This window comes from Capra hircus, chromosome 26 (genome assembly GCF_001704415.2).
Source record: "Capra hircus breed San Clemente chromosome 26, ASM170441v1, whole genome shotgun sequence".
Lineage (NCBI taxonomy): Eukaryota > Metazoa > Chordata > Mammalia > Artiodactyla > Bovidae > Capra > Capra hircus.
Genome location: NC_030833.1, coordinates 36298754 through 36321737, shown reverse-complemented (window position 1 = coordinate 36321737; position 22984 = coordinate 36298754). Strand labels below are relative to the sequence as shown.

General features: G+C 40.7%; 1 protein-coding gene across 1 annotated transcript in view; it reads left to right on the top strand.

Annotated features, from left to right (window-relative positions):
* The window catches only part of LGI1 (leucine rich glioma inactivated 1), a 37266-nt gene extending 14740 nt beyond the window's left edge, over positions 1 to 22526 (top strand). The window contains exons 3-8 of the mRNA XM_005698230.3: positions 5659 to 5730; positions 5829 to 5900; positions 14772 to 14843; positions 17385 to 17554; positions 17828 to 17992; positions 21319 to 22526. Coding sequence (XP_005698287.1) covers positions 5659 to 5730; positions 5829 to 5900; positions 14772 to 14843; positions 17385 to 17554; positions 17828 to 17992; positions 21319 to 22154 — 1387 coding nt within the window. The 3' untranslated portion in view covers positions 22155 to 22526. The remainder of the gene's footprint in view (positions 1 to 5658; positions 5731 to 5828; positions 5901 to 14771; positions 14844 to 17384; positions 17555 to 17827; positions 17993 to 21318) is intronic.

Here is a 22984-nt window from a genome sequence, read left to right as displayed (position 1 = left end):
TCCGGCTCCTATACTGAGAGACCACCCAAGGGGTGGAAAGGGCAGTAGACCAGGAGTCTTGGGTCTTATGATCTTGTCTTATGATCTTGTCTTATGATCTTGGTCAAAGCTTTTAACAGCCCTCTAGGCCACAGTTTGCTCCTGTCAAACAGCTATTAACACCTACTCTACCACTTTACTTGTTTCAAAGCCCCAGTAAGAAAATGCAGCAGTATTTTATGAAATACAGGTTATTGTGGAGGCAACAATGATGATTTAGAGAATGAACTATTGCCTGCATGGAATTGATAGTTGATGTGAATGGTTTTAAATCTGTTTCATGGCAAGGAAACATACCAGGTGTCGCTAGTGGTAAAGAATACACCTCCCGATGCAGGAGACACAAGATATGCAGGTTTAATCTCTGGGTTGGGGAGATCCCCTAGAGTAGGAAATGGCAACCCACTCCAGTATTCTTGCCTGGAAATTCCACAGACAGAGGAGCCTGGCAGGTTACAGTCCATGGAGTTGCAAAAGAGTCAGACACAACTGAGCAATTGATTGATCTATGTATGGTCTTAAATCTTTCTTGGTAAGGAAACATACATCTCCTTGGTTGCAAAGGAAAACAATCCTCCCCACCCTTCCTATACTCCCTTGTTTTCATACTGAATTCATGAGACTGATGGCTAAGATACAGAAAGGTCAAGGTGCAGCCTTGTGTCCACCTCCACCAGCATTCTAGGGAACATGCCTGCCTTTTCCCCTTCCTAAGAAGAGTCAGAGACCTCAAATGTTCCCACAGGCCCAGGGACAGAGGACACATTCTACATTATCCCTGTACAAACCCACAGGATGGCTGTTTGGCAAATCTATGGGGTGAGGTCTCTGATTTGGAGCTCAGGGTAAGGAGTTTGTTCAGGCAATACATTGATCCCCACCCACCCCTCCATGTGTAGCAATTGTGAGGACAGTCGTCACATCTGAGTTACAGTATTATGGACTCTTGCTACCTGTAGTTAGGGGCAAGGGACAATCTATGACATCTCTGTTGTATCAGAGCTCCCGTTCCAGCCACACCTGCTACGAGGAGCAGAGTTCCCCTTGGTCGCTACAGGTAAAGGAAGGCTATTGTAACTGACCAGAAAGTTTACCATATGCAGCCCTGGCTGCATATAAGGGACCCCTGGGGAGTTTTTAAACATCCCATGCTCAGGCCACATCACAGGTACAGAATTTAACCAGATTAACCAGGATCCTTGAGGGTAAGAACACGGTAACAGTATTTATGAAGCTGTCCAGGTGAGTCCAAGTGAAGCTAATATTGAGAAGCACAGGTCTAGGATCAAACACAGATCTGGGCATCTCCCTGATCCAGCCTCACACACGCAGCCCTTTGTGAGGTCTCCTCCACATTCTGCTCTCTTTGAGTGCGCCCTGCACAGCTTTCTGGCCGTGGCGCTGACTCAGCCCTAAGGCATCTTTCCTCCTTCACCTCCTCTGCTGGCTGGCTCCATCTCTGTGATTCCAAATTCTCAAGAAGGGATTCATATCTAGCCCAACTCGCGTTTTTGAACCAGACTAGTTGGGCCGTGGGATGCTGACCGATCTCAGGATCAGCTATTCTGGATGAGAAAAGGAGTCTTTCTTGTTCTAATAATTTAAAAAATGTGATAGAAGTCATGAGGTATAAAACATGGCCACACAGGTCTGCCCCAGGTCTGTTGTACATCAAGATGAGGTGGGGTGACATAGGTTCCCTTGACAAGGACTATGGGATTCTTTAACGTATCTGGCTCAATAACAAATTATGATATTGAAATCAAACTTTCTAAAGGAACCGATAAAAATTAAAGATGGGCATTTTACCCTGTTTATAGAACAGGATCTTTTTAAGTCTTAAGTATACACAGGATAATAAAGTGGATAGGCTGTTCGACCGACTATGTTTAGAATGTATGTATAAATTTACAAATCTTTGCCCATGGAATCCTTGTCCACAGAAAACTACAATTGAATTTAGAATCTAAGGGCTAATGCATTCAATATTATCTTAGCCAGAGGGATTTGTTTTAGCTTTTATAAGAAACTTTTTATTAAAATAAAATTTACATATAGAAAAGTGTGCATATCCTAAGTGTACATCTTGAGAGTTTAAATTAAGACTTAATTTTTCAGAGCAGTTTTAGGTTCACAGCAAAACAGAAGAGCAGGCACAGAATTTCCCATTGACTCCCCAGCCTGGCACATGCATAGCCTCCCCTATCCCCCACATCCTCCACCATGGTGTTATCTCTGTTACAACTGATGAACTTCCTTGATCAGCCAGAGTCTACATTAGGGTTCAGTCTTGGTGCTGTGCATCCTATGGGTTTGGGAAAATGTATAGCGACATGTATGCATCATTATGGTATCATACAGAGTATATTCATTGCCCTAAAACTCCTCTATGCTCTGCCTATTTATCACCCCACCCCTTTCCTCATGACTTTTTATAAAGTGAACAACCCTTGTAACCAGCATCCAGGTCAAGAAACCAAGCATTATCATTACCCCAAAGACTTCCTCTGTGCCCTCTTCTCATCTCCAAGATGTAAATGTTATCTTGACTTCTGCCAGCATAGATCAGTTTTGCTGGGGCTTCCCTGGTGGCTCAGCTGGTAAAGAATCCACCTGCAATGTGCGAGACCTGGGTTCGATCTCGGGTTGGGAAGGTCTCCTGGAGAAGGGAAAGGCTACCCGCTCTAGTATTCTGGCCTGGAGGAGTCCATGGGCTGTGCAAGTCAATGGTGTCCCAAAGAATCGGACGCGACTGAGCAACCTTCACTTTCTTCTTTATATAAGAGCAATTATATAGGATGTACTTTATTGCATTTTGGCTTCTTTCCCTGGATTTAGGTTTATGAGATTCACCCATATTTTCGGATATCGTTGTACTTTTAGCCAGAAGTTTTGATCTTTAAAAACTAGTTCAGCAAATAGCTTTCAGCCAGGAACTGTGCTCAGGACTGAGGACAAAAAATCAATAAGGATAAGTCCCTGCTATAAGGAACATTAAATCTAGTAATGTAGTGATAACCAGAATTTAATGTAAAGTAAATTCCCCTTTAACAAATATTTATTCAATGTCCACTATGGGAGAGGCACTATTATAGGTGCTAGGCATAAGCAATGGATGAGCAGATAAAAATTTTAGCAAAAACCTTATTTTATTTCCCTGACATGTGTGGGCTAATTCTGGCCACTTATATCCATATCATACTCTGTTTTGCATCTGATTCAATATAAGGAGCATGAATGTTAGAAGTCATTTTTTGCAGTGACTTGAAGTGAGCGATTTTTAAGTCCCTGGGACAGTTTGCAAGCCAGTGAACACAGGAGGTATTTCTCTGTATCTATTTCTGCCTTATTTCATCCTCCCCCTTCTATCATTCTGCCTATACAGAATGAATAAAGAAATAAAGAATAAAGAATTTAAAATTTTTAAAATTAAATTTAATAAATTAAAAAGAATTTAATAAAAATTTAATAAATAAAATTTAAAATTTTTTAAACAAAAAATTTAATAAATTAAAAAGAATAAAGAATTAAAAAAATAAAAGAATAAAGAAAGCTGAACGCTGAAGAATTGATGCTTTTGAACTGTGGTGTTGGAGAAGACTCTTGAGAGTCCCTTGGACTGCAAGGAGATCCAACCAGTCCATCCTAAAGGAGATCAGTCCTGGGTGTTCATTGGAAGGACTGATACTGAAGCTGAAACTCCAACACTTTGGCCACCTGATGCAAAGAACTGACTTATTGGAAAAGACTCTGATGCTGGGAAAGATTGAAGGCAGGAGTAGAAGGGGATGACAGAGGATGGGATGGTTGGATGGCATCACCAACTCGATGGACATGAGTCTGAGCAAGCTCCAGAGTTGGTGATGGACAGGCAAGCCTGGCGTGCTGCAGTCCATGAGGTCGCAGAGTCAGACACAACTGAGCAACTTAACTGAAGTGATACAGAATGAAACGAAAATCTGGAACCTAAGGAAAACTTTGGATGGTAGCTTACCTTGGAGTAAGGCTGAGCAATCTTCTTGTTTCCCAGAACCATGATGTAAGAAGAGATAATTGCCAAAGTTGTGGCTGAAATCATAAAAATTTGAATTTTTTGAATAACTCTGGGTATCTAATATGTATGACTTATTCGATAACGTTGACTTCACAGTCTAGTGAATCATTTAAGAGTAAAGCTATAACGTTAGAAGGAGAAGGGATAGAAAAGAATCCAACATCATTCCAGGGATTATAGCTTAGGAAGAAATGCAAGACATCATCTGGTCTTATTTGGTTTACTTTCTCTCCCTCCCCATTTTTACAGAAAATTTCAAACATATATAAAAGTAGAAATGATAGTAAAAATAAGCTTCCAGCTTCAAAAATGACCTCTTCGCGTTCAATTTGTCTCTAACCCACTGTTATCCCTTCCTCTCATTGTTCTTAAGCAATCCCAGATGTCAAATAAGTTATTTACACCTGTTCAGAAGGTGAGATCTCATAGTTTTAATCCCTTTGGTTAACAGGCTCAGAGAGGGTTAGTCATTAAGTTGGTGAGTGCAGCTAATTTTAACCCCTACCCCTCAAAAGTAAAAGTTTACTAGCGGAGAATACTGGACTTAGCATAGTGCAATTAAATAGTATGTATGAGACATAAATTGTCAAACTTCCCGTCTGTCCCATGATAATGGTCACATTTTGGACACTAGTTACAAGTGAAAAGTGACGTTTCCCTATATAAAAACCTTAACATGTAGCCTGAATGTCACTTGAACCCATTATAAGTTGTCATCAGTACATGTAAAACTATTTTCAGTTTGTGTCAACACTTTATCTGATGAATTCCATAAATTAATACTCATTCTAAAAAGATAACTTTGTATTATTTGGCTTGTAATCACCTCTGTTAAGTCTCTGATTCAGAAAAAAAAAAATTCTTCGAGGAATTACTCAGGATGTGGTAACTGCTGATTGATGTTTCCTTTCATCAGTTATTTCAAAACCAAATCCCTGTGGATACTGAAATTGCAAATAAATGTGTCCAAGTGAAAGTGTTCTTTTTCAACTATTTAATAATAAAATGGGTCTGAGACTCTTCCTAAGCCTCATTGTTTCCCATCTTCAGCCTGCTCTACTTTCAAAGGTTAGTTGATTTTTATTGAATCAGTGTCAATGGCTTATCTACTGTGAATAACATGCTCAACCAGACATGGAGCTAGTTTCTAGGTCTCTCAGGTTAGTGACTATGATACCATTATTGGGGCTGGTCAGAATGTTCCAGAAGTTTCTGAGCAAGAGGGAAAGATTCTGCGGGTGTCTTTGTCATGGAAACCTGCAACATGTTGATTTGGCTGCTTTGACTATCATACTTGCCTGGTTGTGTCTCAAAATGTTACCCAGGGCACGTGACACTCATCCCTATGAGGAGTGGGGCACAAGGCACCCCCTCACTGAGTTTTGATGAGATAATTGATGGTTAAAAAAAGCTACAAAAATTACCTGAATAAATAACACTGTAAAAGGCAGGCATCTAGACATTTTTCTGTGCACAACTCCCACTCATTTCTCTGAGAGATAAAAGCAGCAAAGATTGGCAATCTGCCAGTTTAACCGTTTTCACTGTGTACTTTTTCTGGGCAGGTTATTCACATCGAACTCCTTTGATGTGATCAGTGATGATGCTTTCATTGGTCTCCCACATCTAGAGTATTTGTAAGTAAAATAACCATTTTTTTTTTAATGTAATGATACAGGACAAGGGCTCTGAGGTTCTACAGCTGTCTGACCAAAAATATTATAACCTATTGCAGATTCATAGAAAACAACAACATCAAGTCCATTTCAAGACATACTTTCCGAGGACTAAAGTCTTTAATTCACCTGTAAGTATGAACGTTGCTATTACATTTTGAGCTTGCCAATGGACAATGCAGTTCGATAATCTGTGGTTAATATTCATCATAGATAACCCACTTTATGGGTATCTATGAAAATTTAAGAAACCCAAATGATTTCTCTCCATGCACACTTGCCCTTTCTCCCTGTCTTCAGCCAAGGTGTCCAGGAAACCCATTCCTATTAACATTAGCCCAACCAACAATAATTAGGAAAACATCCTAATGCAAGGAAATTATGTGAATGAAAGAATGTTTTTATTAACTGCATCATTACTCAACTTCATGAATTGACTATATAGTTTTTGCTGTTTCTCTTTTTCTGTATAAGCCCTGATTTCATATACATTTAAACATATACTAGAACCACAGGCCACATCTACACAGCACCTAAACAACTTTTTTAGGAGTAAAATACTTAATTATTCAGTGGGTGATTAGAGCTCCATCAGTTGTTCTGAATAGGAAATAATTTTACCTTCCTAGCTGTCACAACTAGGGGATGTAACTGGGATTTAGTGAGTGGAGAACAGCAGCGCTGTTGAGCACCCTGCAGTGCATAGGAGAGCCTCTCATCAGCCTGGAATGGCACAGTGCTATGCCTGAGAAACCAGATATGAACTGAATAACTCACCTCTCTTATTTTCAACTACACCCTACACACACACACACACACACACACACACACACACACACACACGTTTTTTAATGAAAATAGAAGGACATGGGGAGAAACGGCGCCAACATTTGTTGAGTGTCTACTACTACAACGGTCAGTACACTTTACATAAATTTTCATTTAATTATCTCGACAATCCTGCCAGATAGGCAAAATAACCCCCATTTTATTTTTTAACCCCCACTTTAGAAATGAGGAAACAGAAGCTTGGAGGGGATATATGACAAGTAAACTGACTAGTTAGGGAATTATGATAATATCAACTCCAAGGCTGAACTGTTGTGGCTATTCATCCATTCAACAACTATCTCTCAGGTTCCTAATATGTATCTCATTAGTGTTAGATAAAGAGGCAAGCCATCTAAGCATCCCAGTCATTCTGTCCATTTCAACCTGTTGCCACACAGTAGCTCATTTCTAGCTCTGTTCTAGACCCCAGGAGGTATCAGGTAACGAGGCAGGTAAAAATGCCTGCCCTTTGAGCCTTTCTTCTAGGGTGTCCACATGGTCTCATGCTGTCTCTGCTAAGTCGCTTCAGTCGTGTCCGACTCTGTGCGACCCCATAGACGAGAGCCCACCAGGCTCCCCAGTCCCTGGGATTCTCCAGCCAAGAACACTGGAGTGGGGTGCCATTGTCTTCTCCACATGCTGTCTCTGCTGGTTCCTATCTTTATTGTTACTTGGATTTGCAGCAATAGGGAACTGATGGCCCTATGTATTTTACAAAATCACTATACCTTTCAAGGCTTCTGTATATAGTCTTTTTAAAAGGATGAGGAAAATATTGTCTCTAAAATAAACAGCAACACTGCTTTTCACATCATGTTGTAAGTGCTGCAAAATTGGCTGTGTATCGTGGGAATGCTGTGCCATTTGATTATAGAGCCAAACGCCACCAAGCTTGAACTTTCAGACTAAAACAGATAAATGGAAACTCATGACTTCAACCTGAGATCTACTTGATTCACATAAATCCATTCAACATGGCCTGTGACTAATGGCTGAGCATCACGCGGGGCTGAAGGAAGAACTTAAGACCCCACAGTTCTCTCTGGAAACCTGGACAGAGCCTTGCCATGACCCTTAGTTCACTCAAGTGTGTCTTCTCTCCAGCCTAAAGGCCTACCTCATCTGGAGGGAAGAATGCAAAGAATGGGAGGGAAGGATGAAAGAGAGGAAAAGGAAGGGAAAAGGAGAGGAAAGTTAAGGAAGGCAGGAAAGGGAGGAAGAAAAAAATTTATACAACACTCTTGTGAAGAACATCCATTTTGTTTGACTAGAGCTTACTATGTCCATCAAATGAAATGGATATAAATTTGGGTCATTATGAGGCCCCTTCTTTAGAAGTGTGAAGAGTATAAGAAGGAGGCATTGGTACATCATGTACTTATGTCTAGAAATTTTCAGGCTCAAGTGAAAGCATAATGCAGCCCTCAAAGAGAGGGGCATGAATCTTTAAGGATCAAACAGACAATGAAAGGGAAGTCCCACTGAAATCATGTGGGACCAGGTGCTGGAGGTAGGAGGGAGGTGTTAGGAGGGAACAGGTCAAAGTTGATTGAATATGACCCTTAGATTTCTTGCATTTTTATCGAATAGTTAGGTTGATTCAGTGACTGTGCCAAAAAGAGACTGTTTTCGAGCTACAAAAATGGCATTGCCATATGGTTCATCCTAAATAGTCTCTAGGATGTGCCACACAAAAATGAAGAAAATCCAGCTCCAACCTGGAAGAGCTCCGTCTAGCAAGAGGCATCAGACAAATATTTCCTCTCTGAGTGCCTTGTCCCCACATCATGTCCTCCTTTCTAATTATGCTGTTCTTCCAGGGGTACTTCCTTCCTTCCTTTTTTCTTTTCTCCTTACCTGTTTTTTTTTCCTTTCAAGAAGAGATAGGGAAGATTTAAAGCCCAAATGTCCCTCTGACTATTCAGCACATCAAGTTCATTTTCCATTATTAACCACTTATACCTACATCTGACATTTCTTTGAGCCATTAATTTTCTTTTTAAGATTTTAGGTTTCAGAGTGCACTTTTCTCCTCCTCAGACCAAGTCTTCTCAATTAAAGGCAATCATTCAAGTAGCAAATAATTATCACCTTGCCCTTTAACCCACAGGAAGAGTTTACAAAGCTTTTCATATTCTAGACCTTATTACAGTCTCTTGATGACCTTATGAAAGAGATAAGGTGGAGGGTTATGGAGAAAGTAGCATAGACATATATATATAGCCGGTGAGAAGTTGCTGTATAACACAGGGAGCCCAGCCAGGTGCTCTGTGATAATCTAGAAGGGTGAGAAGGAGGGAGGGGAGGCAGGCTTGAGAGCGAGGTGATTTACGTATAATTATGGCTGATTTGCATTGTTGTATGGCATAAATCATCACAACATTGTAAAGCAATTTTCCTCCAATTAAAAATAAATTTAAAAAAAGAAACAGGGCAGACACTAACCCTATTGGCAAATGAGAATTCAGAGGTGTGCCCTGAGTTTAAGCTGCTCCCCAGTTAGTACTGGTAAAAGCCAGAAGTTTTCCAAGATCTTTAATGAGACCTCTAGTGACGTCTCCACCATGTCAATTATAGAAGGACCAGAGAGCTTTATGAATGGCTAGGTCCTTCCACGGAGAAGGCAATGGCAGCCCACTCCAGTACTCTTGCCTGGAAAATCCCACAGGTGGAGGAGCCTGGTAGGCTGCAGTCCATGGGGTCGCGAAGAGTCGGACACGACTGAGTGGCTTTACTTTCACTTTCCACTTTCATGCATTGGAGAAGGAAATGGCAACCCACTCCAGTGTTCTTGCCTGGAGAATCCCAGGGATGGGGGAGCCGGGTGGGCTGCCGTCTATGGGGTCACACAGAGTCGGACACGACTGAAGCGACTTAGCAGCAGCAGCAGCAGGTCCTTCCACAGGACATGATCTGAGAAGCAAACACAAATGGGGAAGGAAGAGAAGATCCTGAAGACAGGAGCCCTACCCTCACTCTTGGTCTCCAAATGCAATTAGCTGGAATTAGACGTATACTTTTTTTGTTGGCTTAAAAAAATATATTTTGTATTGGAATATAGCTGATTAACAATGTTGTGATAGTTTCAGGTGGACAGCAACAAGTCTCACCCATACATATATATATATCCATTCTTCCCCAAACTCCCCTTCCATCCAGGCTGCCACGTAACATACTCTCAATAGTATGTAAAATATGTACGTACTTTTGTAGTATGTACAAGAGTAGACATACACTTTTAGATCCAACTAGTTCCCACTCTGGCTTAACATTAAAGCTGCTCCAAGGGAACTTGTGAGCATTGATATAAATTCAGTTCATTCCTAAAGAAGCAATGAACTTACCTCATCTTCTTAGACATCTATCTCAGTAGACTTGCCTTCTAAAGAGACATTTTTAGATAACTTAAAATTTACTATACAGACTCCCCTCTCCTTTAGAAAAATCCCTCCCCCAAAGAGAATTCCTTATATTTAAGTCCTTACACATCCTGTCAAATTCTGAGAGCCTGTCTTGATTCTTCTAAATGACTGTCCTAATAGTATACATGATTAATTTAAGTGTTTGAATAGTTCATATATTTCAGAAAGGTTTGAATTTTTCTGGTAACCATGTATTACTTCTGAAATCAGGGGAAAAATGAATTAAAAAATAGTTTATGGCCAATGATGGCAAAATTTCTAAACATTTTGTAGTGATTTCTGTTAACACCCACAATGTTTTAGTAATGATTCCCTTGGGCATCGCATAAGTGTCATGGTGGCTAAGGTCCAGTGGAGGCAGGCTTGTTTGCATGTATGTATAAAAACATTTGGCGAAAATTGTCATTGATCTATACATGTCATGAAGCACCTACTGGTTGTTTGCAATGTGGAGGTGCAAAAGACATATATGCAGTCCCCAAACTCAGGGCATCCATGTGTCCCCAGTTAATCAGGCAGGATGTCCTCACTTCAGCCTTCACAATGACAAGCATGTATGGGGGCAGTGGGATACAGTGGCTGAGGAGGTTGTCTCTGCCACCAGACTGCGTGCGTTCAAAGCCAGGCTTTACCCATTAATAGCTCTGGGACATCAGGCAGGTCACTAAGCTTCATGGTGCCTCCAATTTCTTCTGTGTAAAACAGAAGTGATAACAGTCATCTGTAAAAATAGGGGTGGAAAATAATAAGATACTTAGGAACACCTAGATTCTAAGACTGACAGGAGATTAGACCAGTTACTCTATGTAAAGTACCTAGAACAGAGCGTGGTATGCAGCAAACACCATCATGCAGGAAAAAACTAAGCCTCGCTGCCTAACCTCTACTGATTCTGGATCAGGACTCCAAATGCTGCAGTGTATTTATCCCCTTTAAACATTTTGTATGAAATTAAAATAACTGCACTTGAAGTACTGCAAATTCAGTGAGACACCAACTCAAGCTGAGAATCTGCACTGCAGGGAGGCTGGGAGCACCCCAGATGGCCGTGGGCGAAGCTTTCTTAGCAGCAGAGCCCAGTGGCACTGAAACAAACGTGCTGTCTGAGCCAGTCTGGTCTGCCTTAGCAAGAAGACTTTCCAGTAGGTTCCATACGCCATAATTAGAGGTTTTCTCAGGTAAACCACGAAAACACCAAAGTGGAGTGAAAGTGGTAGTCGCTCAGTCGTGTGCGACTCTTTGCAACACTATGGGCTATACAGTCCACGAGATTCTCCAGGCCAGAATACTGAAGCGAGTAGCCGTTCCCTTCTCCAGGGGATCTTCCTAACCCAGGGATCGAACCCAGGTCTCCTGCAGTGCGGGTTTATTCTTCACCAGCTGAACCACCAGGCAAGCCCGAAGTGGAGGGAATGGTCATCATTTCCATTGGGAAGGAAAGCCTGCCTGCCATTAGGAATGCTTGACCCTTCTCAGTCAGTCTCAAGGCAGCTAGGTGTTCAGTTGGACAGTTTCCTAGGTATTTTAAAGGATGTTTCTTAGGTAGATTCTGAATCAGGACTTAGAGAATGGAGCTTAGTTGCAGACACACTTTCAAAAACCCTCCTAGGAGAACTTTCCTGGTGATCCAGTAGCTAAGATTCTAAGCTTCCAAAGCAAGGGTCTAGGTTCAATCCCTGGTTAGGAAACTAGGTCCCACATGTCACAAATAAGTGTTCACATGCTATAATTAAATGACCCCTAATGGTGCAACTAAGGCCTGGTGCAGCCAAGGAGAAAAAAAAAAATTAAAGGAACCCTCCTAGGGAATTCCCTGGCGGTCCAGTGGTGAGGACTTGGCCCTTTCACAACAGGGTTTGAACCTTGGCCAGGAACTAGGATCCCAGGCTCACAGGAGGGAGGGAACTTTGTGAGTATCAGGAGAAAGTGATGTCAGGGTAAGACAATGGTAATTCACGGGGCTTTGCAGTTTCTCCCTAACTCACTGTCTTGGTGTACGGAGCCTGAGACGCAATCTCTGCCCTTTTCTCTGTCTAGATGGGTGCCCTTTCTCTTATCCATTCAATCCTGTCCCATTCATCCACTCATTCATTCAATCATTTATTCATTTAAAAGCAGCTGTCGAGGACTTACATTATGTCAGGCACCGGGGTTTAAGACAAACATCCTTCTAGTACTCACCGCAGAGTAATCCTAGAAAACAATGAAATCAGTGAAATGTCTCACTTCCCTGTCTTCACTTCTCTCCCAACCGATTCTACCCCTCATCAGCTACCCAGATACAGTGCATTCTTCAGTTCAGTTCAGTCGCTCAGTCGTGTCCGACTCTTTGCGACCCCATGAATCGCAGCACGCCAGGCCTCCCTGTCCATCACCATCTCCGGAGTTCACTCAGACTCACGTCCATCGAGTCCGTGATGCCATCCAGCCATCTCATCCTCTGTCGTCCCCTTCTCCTCCTGCTCCCAATCCCTCCCAGCATCTTACCCCTTAGTAAAGCCTGTAGTGAAGCCCATTGATTTTTTTTTCTTTTTTAAATTTTGGAATTTTAAAATCTTTTTTTTTAGACCAAAACAAACAAAATGCAGTTCACCCATTTCTCCCACCCCTCAACCCCACCTCTAGCAACCACCAATTTGTTCTCTGTATCTATGAAGTTCACTGTTAACATCCTGGCTATGTGAGGCCAACAGCTTTATTCTTCAAGCAGAAAGTGGAACTCTCAATTCACCAGCTCTTTTAAAGAACTGTGTTGGGCAGCAAGGAAAACAGGTGTCTCTTCCTTGGTAATCTTAACGGCTGCAGTAATTCAGGACCAGACTGTTTTATCACTTCCCTCCCACTGTCCTAAGACCCAGCCTACTCCAAGCATGCATCCTGAAGCCAGTTGTACGTTGTGCTGGTGTCTGGGAGAGGGACATCCATTTAGGAGAAGTTAGCATAGGCACTGTAGGACACAATTGTGCCAGCAAATATTTTAAGATACGTAACTTGAGAGTGACTCTAGACTGGTCCAAGACACCAAGAAATTTCTTCATTCAACCACCAATCAGTAAAAGGAATTGTGGAGATGCTGTCTTGCAAAATCTTCTTTAGCAACATTTTCTGAATACTATGTAGGGAGACAGTCACAGCACTTCATTTGTATGGTCAGTTTTCTAAATGCTGTTTTGGGGCAATGATCACATGAAAGCCCTTCTCCTTCCAGTCCCCTCCTCCCAAGTGCCCTTTATTGAAAGCAGTCCATATACCAGCTACCATCCTGAGTTACTGCATTTTTTTAAACACTCTTATAATATGAGGTATTATTACCTCCACTTAAAAATGAAAAAACTGAGTTGCAGAAAAGGTACATAACCAAAGTCACACAGCCAGTAAATAGTGGAGTCAGGATTCAAACAGCTCAGAATGACTCCAAAGCTATGCCCTTCATCACAAAATGGACTGTTGCTGAGGCTGAAACCTTCTGATTCAGTTCCCTGTCTTCTGTGCCAAGGTTCATTGAAAAAGTTTTCTAATCCAGTCTAGTGGTAATTCCCAAAATGCAGAAAAGCAACATAATTAACTTAAAACTAGGTTTTAAATGTCTTTAATGCTTGCACTTGAGAAATCTCGTACTAATTAGAAGAGGTAGAAACAGAAGACTTTTGAGAGTGTTTTAAGATGAATTTGAGAGAATTTTCAAGAGCTTTGGAGGCAGACAGCATAGGCTCCTTTGTTTTAGTTTTCAATTTTTATTGCGAAAATTAAAACCACTCCTAAGGAAAGTGTATATCAGGTATATGTATGTATGCATGCTCAGTTGCTTCAGTTCAACTCTTTGTGACCCTATAAACTGTAGCCCACCAGGCTCCTCTGTCCATGGGATTTTTCAGGCAAGAATACTAGAGTGGGTTGCCATGCCCTCTTCTAGGGGATCTTCCTGACCCAGGGATTGAACCTGAGTCTGCTGCACTGGCAGGTGGGTTCTTTACCCACTGAGCCATCTGAGAAATGCAAGTATATGTATAGTGCTGATTAAATACAAATCACCAGTACCTAGTCACCCTTCCCGGTTATACAGTATCTGCTCCCAGTTACGCGCACATTTCTGCAGTGTGGACACATGACCTTTTCCTCGATAATGTCAGGACTGTCCCCTACTCATTACTCTTGATTAGAATCAGAATCATTTTAGCAATATGTGGAAGAACAAATAGAGAAGGAGAAAACAATTCCTGTGATAAAGCAAGAACTGGAAGAAGGGAAAAAAGGAGACGATTAAACAGGATGAATGGATGATTGGATAGATGGATATTTATGAGGAAGCTGTTTTCTAAGGAGGGATGAATGAATGAATGGAGCTAAAAAGGAAAAAAATGTAGAAAAAGAACAGGAAAAAAGAGTGTGCTGGAGTCAGGGTAGTTAGACAGGCCTTCAAGTTTGAGAGCTGTGGGTTCTAAGAGCTGGTGGTTGAGCTGCTCCTGGAGTGAGTGGGGGGAGGGAAGGAGGGGAAGGGCAGCCTGAGTGTGAGGGGAGAGCGCACGGAGACTACAGACATGGGAAGACAGCCCTTGGTTGTCTAAGAGTGTGAGGCTCACATTCAGTGCTAAATAGAAAGACCGATGCCCAGGCATTATTTTGTTACTGGTATTTTGGAGTGTTTCTTTGTTCATTTTGTTTAATACCATAAATTTAAAAGGGCCATAAATGCATTTATTTTGTTTATGACTACAGTTTACATCACTCTTTTTTTTTTTTTCTTCCCAGGAGCCTTGCAAACAACAATCTCCAGACTCTCCCAAAAGATATTTTCAAAGGCCTGGATTCTTTAACAAATGTGTAAGAGGACCTAAGAAATCACTGATTAATTAATTAATTTGCAGTAGTTAACAAAGAAGTCTGGTGTTGATTATTAAAATTTTTAATTGGCTTTAAATTAAATGAGAAATTTAAAATTTTAATTTGTCTTAAATTTTGAATTTAGTTGGACTACTGTTTGAGTCTCCTAGGGTTTCTTCCACTATAGGTTGAAAACGTATCCCTAAGCTTTCCTTTGATAAAGCGTGTGTCTGTATGGGAGGGACTGATGACAAGGGAGCTGGGGGGAGATGGGGCAGAGGAGAGCTAGATAGAAATTTCAAGAAGCCTTTTTTTTTCTCACGGGGTTCAGGAAACGGGGCTACAAAGGAAAAACACAAAGAAGTCTGGGTAACTGACAGAATAAAGATGAAAGGTTACACCCATGGGTTGGTCAGTCAACAGAGAAATGGAGCAGGAAGTGGGGGAAGGGAGGAAAGTTTGCCTTTTCTCTCATTAGACTGAACAACAACCCTAGGCTTAATCCCCAGGAATTTGGCTTAAGCCCCAGGAAGGGAATGAACTTAATTTTTTTTGACCCTTTTTCAAACAAAAGAGCTTTCAAACTTTGACTTTTAAGCCTTAGAGTGAAAGATCTTTGTAAGGAATTTGTATATTTTGCAGTAAGCAAAGCAAGTAATGTATGCCTAACCATCTCAAAAGCAATTTAGCTTCAATAAGTGCCTTCCAAAACATTAGAAAAGTATTTAAATGCCACAAGGCAGAACATAGGAACAAACAAAAGATGTGTGAAAACAAAGAGTTCATATTTATCAGGTACTTTGCTATAGAATATATATTCAAAACAACTTTTCTCCAACAGAATTTGAGTCAAGTGTTCTCTCCTAAGCCCAGTATTTAACATCAAATCAGCTAGCTAGTGAAAAACTTTCTTTGTTCCTTGTAGTACTCCCCCAGCCCCTCCTCCATGCCTATTACCCCAATCCCTAAAAGATGGTTTATTTCCAAGAGAGTGTCAGAATCAGGACACTTCCAAAGAGTCTTGGACAGACCACAGTTATCCACTCTGGTTTACAATAGATCAGAAAAGTTGACACTCATTATTTCTGGGTCAGAGTAGTCTTGGGATATGAAGTCAGTCCTGCGAACGTCTTGCAAGTTAGATAACTCCATGGCAGACTTGGGGGTATAGCTTATTTGGAGACCCTCTGGCCCAACCTTATGTCAGTCTAAACCCCACACTAGCAAAAGAAAAATCACTTGAAATGGGCTTAGTTTCTCCAAGGAATCTTATCATGGGTTTGGCCTACCTTGATATGCCCAAATCAAGAATTATTTAAGAAGTGCAAGGATCCATGCCAACATGCCCTTTAGTAGATTTTTCTTGGTTTTCTTTATTCCTTAAAACACATTTTTAAGCGCTCCAACACTTAAAAATTATTCTTGTGCTGTGTGAAAAGTAGACAATACCTATCTTAGGAATTCTATGTGACAGAGACGAGTTTTAGGAAAGAGATTGGGTTTCTGAACAGAAACAACGCAAATAAACAGAGAACTGATGAGTTGGGATCATATGTGGAAATTTAAACTATTTGTGCTGTGCAGTTTATTACGGGCATGAGCTATTGTATGTCTGCATTAACTCGGCTGTATTGAAGTCATTTCCTATTAAAATTGAATTTGAAGACCATGGAATAGGATCAGGATTAATTACATCTGTGAGGAAGAAGAAAAGCAAATAGCTCACTTGATTTAATTAAATATAGTCCAACCGTCACTACATTGTGTGTTTTAGAGCCTGTGTTGCCCAATATGGTGGCCGCACACTTAAAATGTGTTCCTAGTGTGACTGAGGAGCTCAATTTTAGATTTTACTTAGTTTTTTTAAAAAAAACAAATAAAAAACTAAATTTAAGAACTGATTTTTCTGTTCAATTATTGGAAAACTTTTAAGTATGCTTGGAACAATTTGGGTGTATGAATCTTTTTTTTTTCCAACTGTGAGTTTTATTAAATCTAAACACAAATCAGGAACTTCTGCTGAAATTTTATTATCCAAATTGAGATATACTGTAAGCATAAAATATACATTAGACTCCACAGAGACTTAATATAGAAAAAGCATGCAAAATATCTCATAAGTAATTTTTATATTACTATATGTCAAAATGATAAAATTCTGTATGTATTGGGTTATATAACATATGATATTAAAAATAATTTCATCTGTTTCTTTTTACTTTTTTAATGTGTCTATAGAAAATTTTTAAACTGCATATGTGGTTCACATTGTATTCCTATAGACAGCACAGCTCTAGACTGAACTACCTTTGAATCCAAGAGGGAGTAAGTTATGAGGTTCCATTGACTGGAGTGGCTTGCAAGGGTGCACTGTGGTCCTTTCTGAGCCCAAAGTGAATGATCAGACAGGCTCAAGGTAGATTATGAGGCATGATATAAAACCAGGTGAGAGCATCCTGCTCACATAATTGCTATGGTAAGAGTCATGCCTGTGAAGGAAGGACCCTTGTATATCAAAAGCAGCTGAAGTTTGTCTTTCAGTGACCTGAGAGGTAATTCATTTAATTGTGACTGTAAACTGAAGTGGCTGGTGGAATGGCTAAGCCACACCAATGCAACTGTTGAAGACATCTATTGTGAAGGCCCTCCAGAATACAAGAAGCGCAAAATCAATAGTCTTTCCTCCAAGGACTTTGATTGCATCATTACAGGTAATGTATTCCAAATTATTCCATCTTGTACGATTAAACTAAGGGTTACATATTTTTTTTTTACATATGCAGGAACTGATATTTTTTATACATTAAAAACCAACTGAGCAATTTAAAGATATTATGAACCATTAACTTCATGTGTTTAAAAGCAAAGTAAAATTGCCATTTCACTGTTTCTCTAGAATAAATGTATTTCTTATGGACATTTGAGATCTAGCCAACGAATGAGGCATTAGCACAGCTACTAATCATCATTTTCAATTTTTGCAGAGTTTGCAAAGTCTCAAGACCTGCCTTATCAATCACTGTCCATAGACACTTTTTCTTATATGAACGATGAGTATGTCGTCATCGCTCAGCCTTTTACTGGAAAGTGCATTTTCCTTGAATGGGACCATGTAGAAAAGACCTTCCGGAATTATGACAACATCACAGGTATGAAAAGGCTGATTGTATTTTGAATGGAAAGTTAAACTGCTTGGGTCAAGGGCAAAAGGAAAAGATGAGTGGTATCAGGGAATGCTTTGGGCAGGTTTGTGGTTTAGTCGCTAAATCGTGTCCAACTCCTGCGACCCCATGGACTGTAGCCCACCAGGCTCCTCTGTCCATAGGATTTTCCAAGCAAGAGTACTGGCGTGGGTTGCCATTTCCTTCTGCAGGAGATCTCCCTGATCCAGGGATCAAACATGGGTCTCCAGAACTTTAGGCAGTTTTTTACCAGTTTAGAGCTACCAGGTTTAGAATCATTTGAATCCTAAATCTACCATTTGAGATTGTTCCCTAAAGCTTAATTTCCTCAGTTGTAAAATGGTAATACTAATACTTAACTTGCAGGGCTGTTATAAAATAATGAGAGCACATGTTCAAGAAACTTAGCATAGGACCTATCTGAGTAAACATGCAATAAAAAGTGGGTTATTTTTCTTGAAAGAAAAAGTACTGGACTAAGAATTATGAGTTCTATCTAGGTTCTGCCATAAACAAACTAGTTAAGCCACACTCTCACGGGGCCCATTTTTTTAACCACAAGACTGAGTTTATTTTAGATCGATGAATCTCAAACTTTATTGCAAAAACATTACTTCTGCAAAATGTTCATGTATGACTTGTGACATAAGGATTTTATGGTCCAGTAAATTTGGGACCCATATCTCCCTCTTGGAGATTCAAAATTAATAACACACATTAGAGGCTCTGAGAAATCCTGCAGTGAGGACACAAACCTCTTTCTAGTATTTTTTGCATTTAATTTGATGATGGAAATATATTTTTTTTCCCATGAAAACTTTTACTTAGGTCACCTCTTAAGTTTCTTCTTCATTTCAACAACTTTCAAGTGTTTAAGTCATAAATTAGAACATGAATCTCCCTCTGAAATCACCTTCACATGAGCATTAGCTTCTAACACCCTTAAACTTGCTTCTGAGAGCACTCCCACATCCCCATAGAAGGTCACCCACTTGACAAGACTGGGATAGTTATAACTAGATTTTGTTGGCAGTCATCAACCCTATTGCTCAAAGGATCAGGACAGGTTTGGGTCTTGCTTAAGACTGAGGTGCCCAGATAACTGAATCCCCTCCAAACTGAGACCCTCCTAGAATCCTCTTTCCCTCTCAAGGAGGAAGGCTATGCTTCCCTTTCTCCTGAAGCCCCCTCAGTTCTCCAGTGGATTGTAGCAGGGCTTTGTACAGTCTAAACCAGCTTCTTCTTACATGTTGTACAGTCTCTCAATTGCTATGAATGAATCTTTAGATAAGCACTTGAAAGAAAAATGAGTCATGTATTTGCAGACTTCCAGATGACATCATCTAGTCCAGGATGATGAATATATGTCATATACGCAGTCACTATCCCCTCCCTCACCCCATATAGACATTGTTAATCTGTCATGATGTTCTTTCTTGCAGAGGACAGAATCCTTCTCAATACAGTTCTCCAGGTGGTCCCAATCAATCAATCAATATTGGTACATGCTTGAAAACTAGTAGCCATCTTTAAGGAGAAGGTGATGGCACCCCATCCCATGGACGGAGGAGCCTGGTAGGCTGCAGTCCATGGGGTCGCTAAGGGTCGAACACAACAGAACGACTTCACTTTCACTTTTCACTTTCATGCGTTGGAGAAGGAAATGGCAACTCACTCCAGTGTTCTTGCCTGGAGAGTCCCAGGGACAGGGGAGCCTGGTGGGCTGTTGTCTGTGGGGTTGCACAGAGTTGGACATGACTGAAGTGACTTAGCAGCAGCAGCAGCAGCAGCAGCCATCTCTAATCCAGTTCCAACTTTCATTGTATAGAAGGGAAAACTGAATCCCAGAGAAGAGATTTTTTCAAGGTCACAGAATCAGCTGAGTCTTGAAAAGAGTCATAAATAGAATAATTTTGCCTATGCATGCAACCAATTAATAGAAAGAGTTGATGCAGAACTTATTACCTCAAAGCCCTTAGAGCTGCAGTTAGAAAAAACCTGGGGCTAGATCTGCCTTGCTCGCTTTGGATTTCTGAGAACCAACCTCCCTCTAGAAGATCAGAATCTATTGATAAATTAAACTCTTAACAAACGATACTGAGCTAGGCTTCTGACAGACCCCCATGTAGTTTTCTGAGATTTCCCAAAGTAACTTTCAGGAGCATCGCCCACGACTGTACCCCTCTTTCACTTTTCTTAAGGATTCTTCTTCCTTCTCTTCTGCCACTGGTGACCTAAAGCTTCAGAAAAATCCTGAGCGACATCTCTCTTTTCTTAGGGGAAAGTTAGTTGATTCTAGAGCTAGAAGCCATTCATTACAGAGAACAGAGCAACTGAAGATAGAGCCGTGGGCTGCCCAGGCCACTGCTCAAGACTTGGTGAGGTTGTCCTAGAACCTTGTGGAATCCAAGCCCAAGGTGGAAGCCCCAGTATAGCTAACTCCTCACTCTGGGTTAAGTTAAAAGCATAGGGACACTGGTAGCCTTGGGCTTGAATCTCAGCTCTGCCTTATAGCAGGATCGAACCTCTCTGACTTTCAGCCTGCTCACCTGCAAAAGGAAGGGTAATAATAATATTTATCTCTTAAGATTGATGGGAAATTTAATGAGATGATCTGGCAAAGCATAAAGTAGGTGCTCAATAAATGGCAGTTTCCACTAGAATTACTGTGACTAATTCATGATACGTCAGGGAAAGCAATGATTCTTTTCTATAAGAAGTGAGAGGAGAGGGAGCTCCCTGACGGTCCAGTAGTTAGTACTCACTGCTTTCGCTGTTCAATCCCTGGTTAAGGGAACTTAGATCCATGTGTGGCTTGGCCAAAAAAAAAAAAAGACAAAGAAGAGGGACTTCACTGGCCGTCTTCCCTGGCAGTTCAAAGGTTAAGACTCTGCACTTCCAATGAATGGGGTGCAGGTTCAACTCCTGGTGGGGGAACTAAGCTCCCACATGCCACGTGGTGCAGCCAAAAAAATTTTTTTTTAATTAAAGAAAATGAAGAAGAAGAAATGAGAGGGAAAACTCAAGCTGTAGCCATGTGTCCTGAATGTCTAGTACACACTGGATGTGACAAGACAACTCTGTTGTTGGTAACAAGGCTCCATGAGGCAAAAAGGCACAGTCTTGCTGCCACTGGATCTGATTAAAAAGCTGACTTTGCCTAATCAACCAAAGAAATCTCTTATTTCAGGCTGAAACAAGATTTTGGTGGCAGCTGCATGGTCTCAGCCTGTGTATTAACGTGCTCCCAAAGAGGATGGCCATCCTCCTAATCTCTCATTTGTCTTTCCCAGGCACGTCCACTGTAGTGTGCAAGCCTATAGTCATTGAAACTCAGCTCTATGTCATTGTGGCCCAGCTGTTTGGCGGCTCTCACATCTATAAGCGAGACAGTTTTGCAAATAAATTCATAAAAATCCAGGATATTGAAATCCTCAAAATCCGAAAACCCAATGACATTGAAACATTCAAGATTGAAAACAACTGGTACTTCGTTGTTGCTGACAGTTCAAAAGCTGGTTTCACTACCATTTATAAATGGAACGGAAATGGATTCTACTCCCATCAATCTTTACATGCATGGTACAGGGATACTGATGTGGAATATCTAGAAATAGCCAGAACACCTCAGACTCTCAGAACGCCTCATTTAATACTGTCCAGTAGTTCCCAGCGTCCTGTCATTTATCAGTGGAACAAAGCAATACAGTTATTCACTAACCAAACTGACATCCCTAACATGGAGGATGTGTATGCCGTTAAGCACTTCTCAGTGAAAGGCGATGTGTACATTTGCTTGACAAGATTCATTGGTGATTCCAAAGTAATGAAATGGGGAGGCTCCTCATTTCAGGATATTCAGAGGATGCCATCACGAGGATCCATGGTGTTCCAGCCTCTTCAGATAAATAACTATCAATATGCAATTCTTGGAAGTGATTATTCCTTTACTCAAGTGTATAACTGGGATGCAGAGAAAGCCAAATTTGTGAAATTTCAGGAATTAAATGTTCAGGCACCAAGATCATTCACGCATGTGTCCATCAATAAACGCAATTTTCTTTTTGCTTCCAGTTTTAAGGGAAACACACAGATTTACAAACATGTCATAGTTGACTTAAGCGCATGACACACCAAATTCTGTGGCTGCCATCAGTAACTTTCTACAGTACCTGATCCGGATGAACTCAAATGCATGATGACTCTTCTTTTCACACTTGCAAATGAATGCCTTCCAAACATTGAGACTGCTAGAACCAAGCACTACCCGTATCTCCATCCTTACCTGTCCAGTCCAGTGGTGTGGGAAGTTACCTTTTATAAGACAAAACCGAATTGTGTAACTGTTCTTTGCAGTGAAGATGTGTAAATAAGCGTTTAATGGTATCTGTTACTCCAAAAAGAAATATGAATATGTACTTTTCCATTTATTTATTCATGTGTTCAGAAACAACTGCCAAATAAAATGTTTACATTTTCTTTCATATCCCAAAGGTAATTACTTACAGGAGTTATTTTATTCTGGGTGATAGTATGTTGAGTAAAGAGTTTTATACAGTGGGGTTATATTTGGATTGAGAATTTATATAGTAAATAATGATTGAAGATGAACATTCATATTGATTGCCTATCATTTATTATCAGGTTGATCAGCTGAGCTTGAACATTCAAACGTGTTTCTCAAGGGCATGGCTTTGGGGAACACTTTGGGGTGAAATAGAGACAAATGGAAAAAGAGTAGAGAAATTTGCCTGTTACAAGATGGCTAATTAGACAGTTAGGCCCATCCTTTCCTATCTGATAGCTCCAGCTAAAAACATCATTTGGAGAATTTATAGAGGCTAAATTCAAGATTTCGGATTTTTAAAGCCTTCTTCAGGGACTTCTAAATGTCCGACTCTCGAATCACCTGACAGCTGGCAGAGATTGCAGCCTTACAGCACTTGCATCAGATGTATC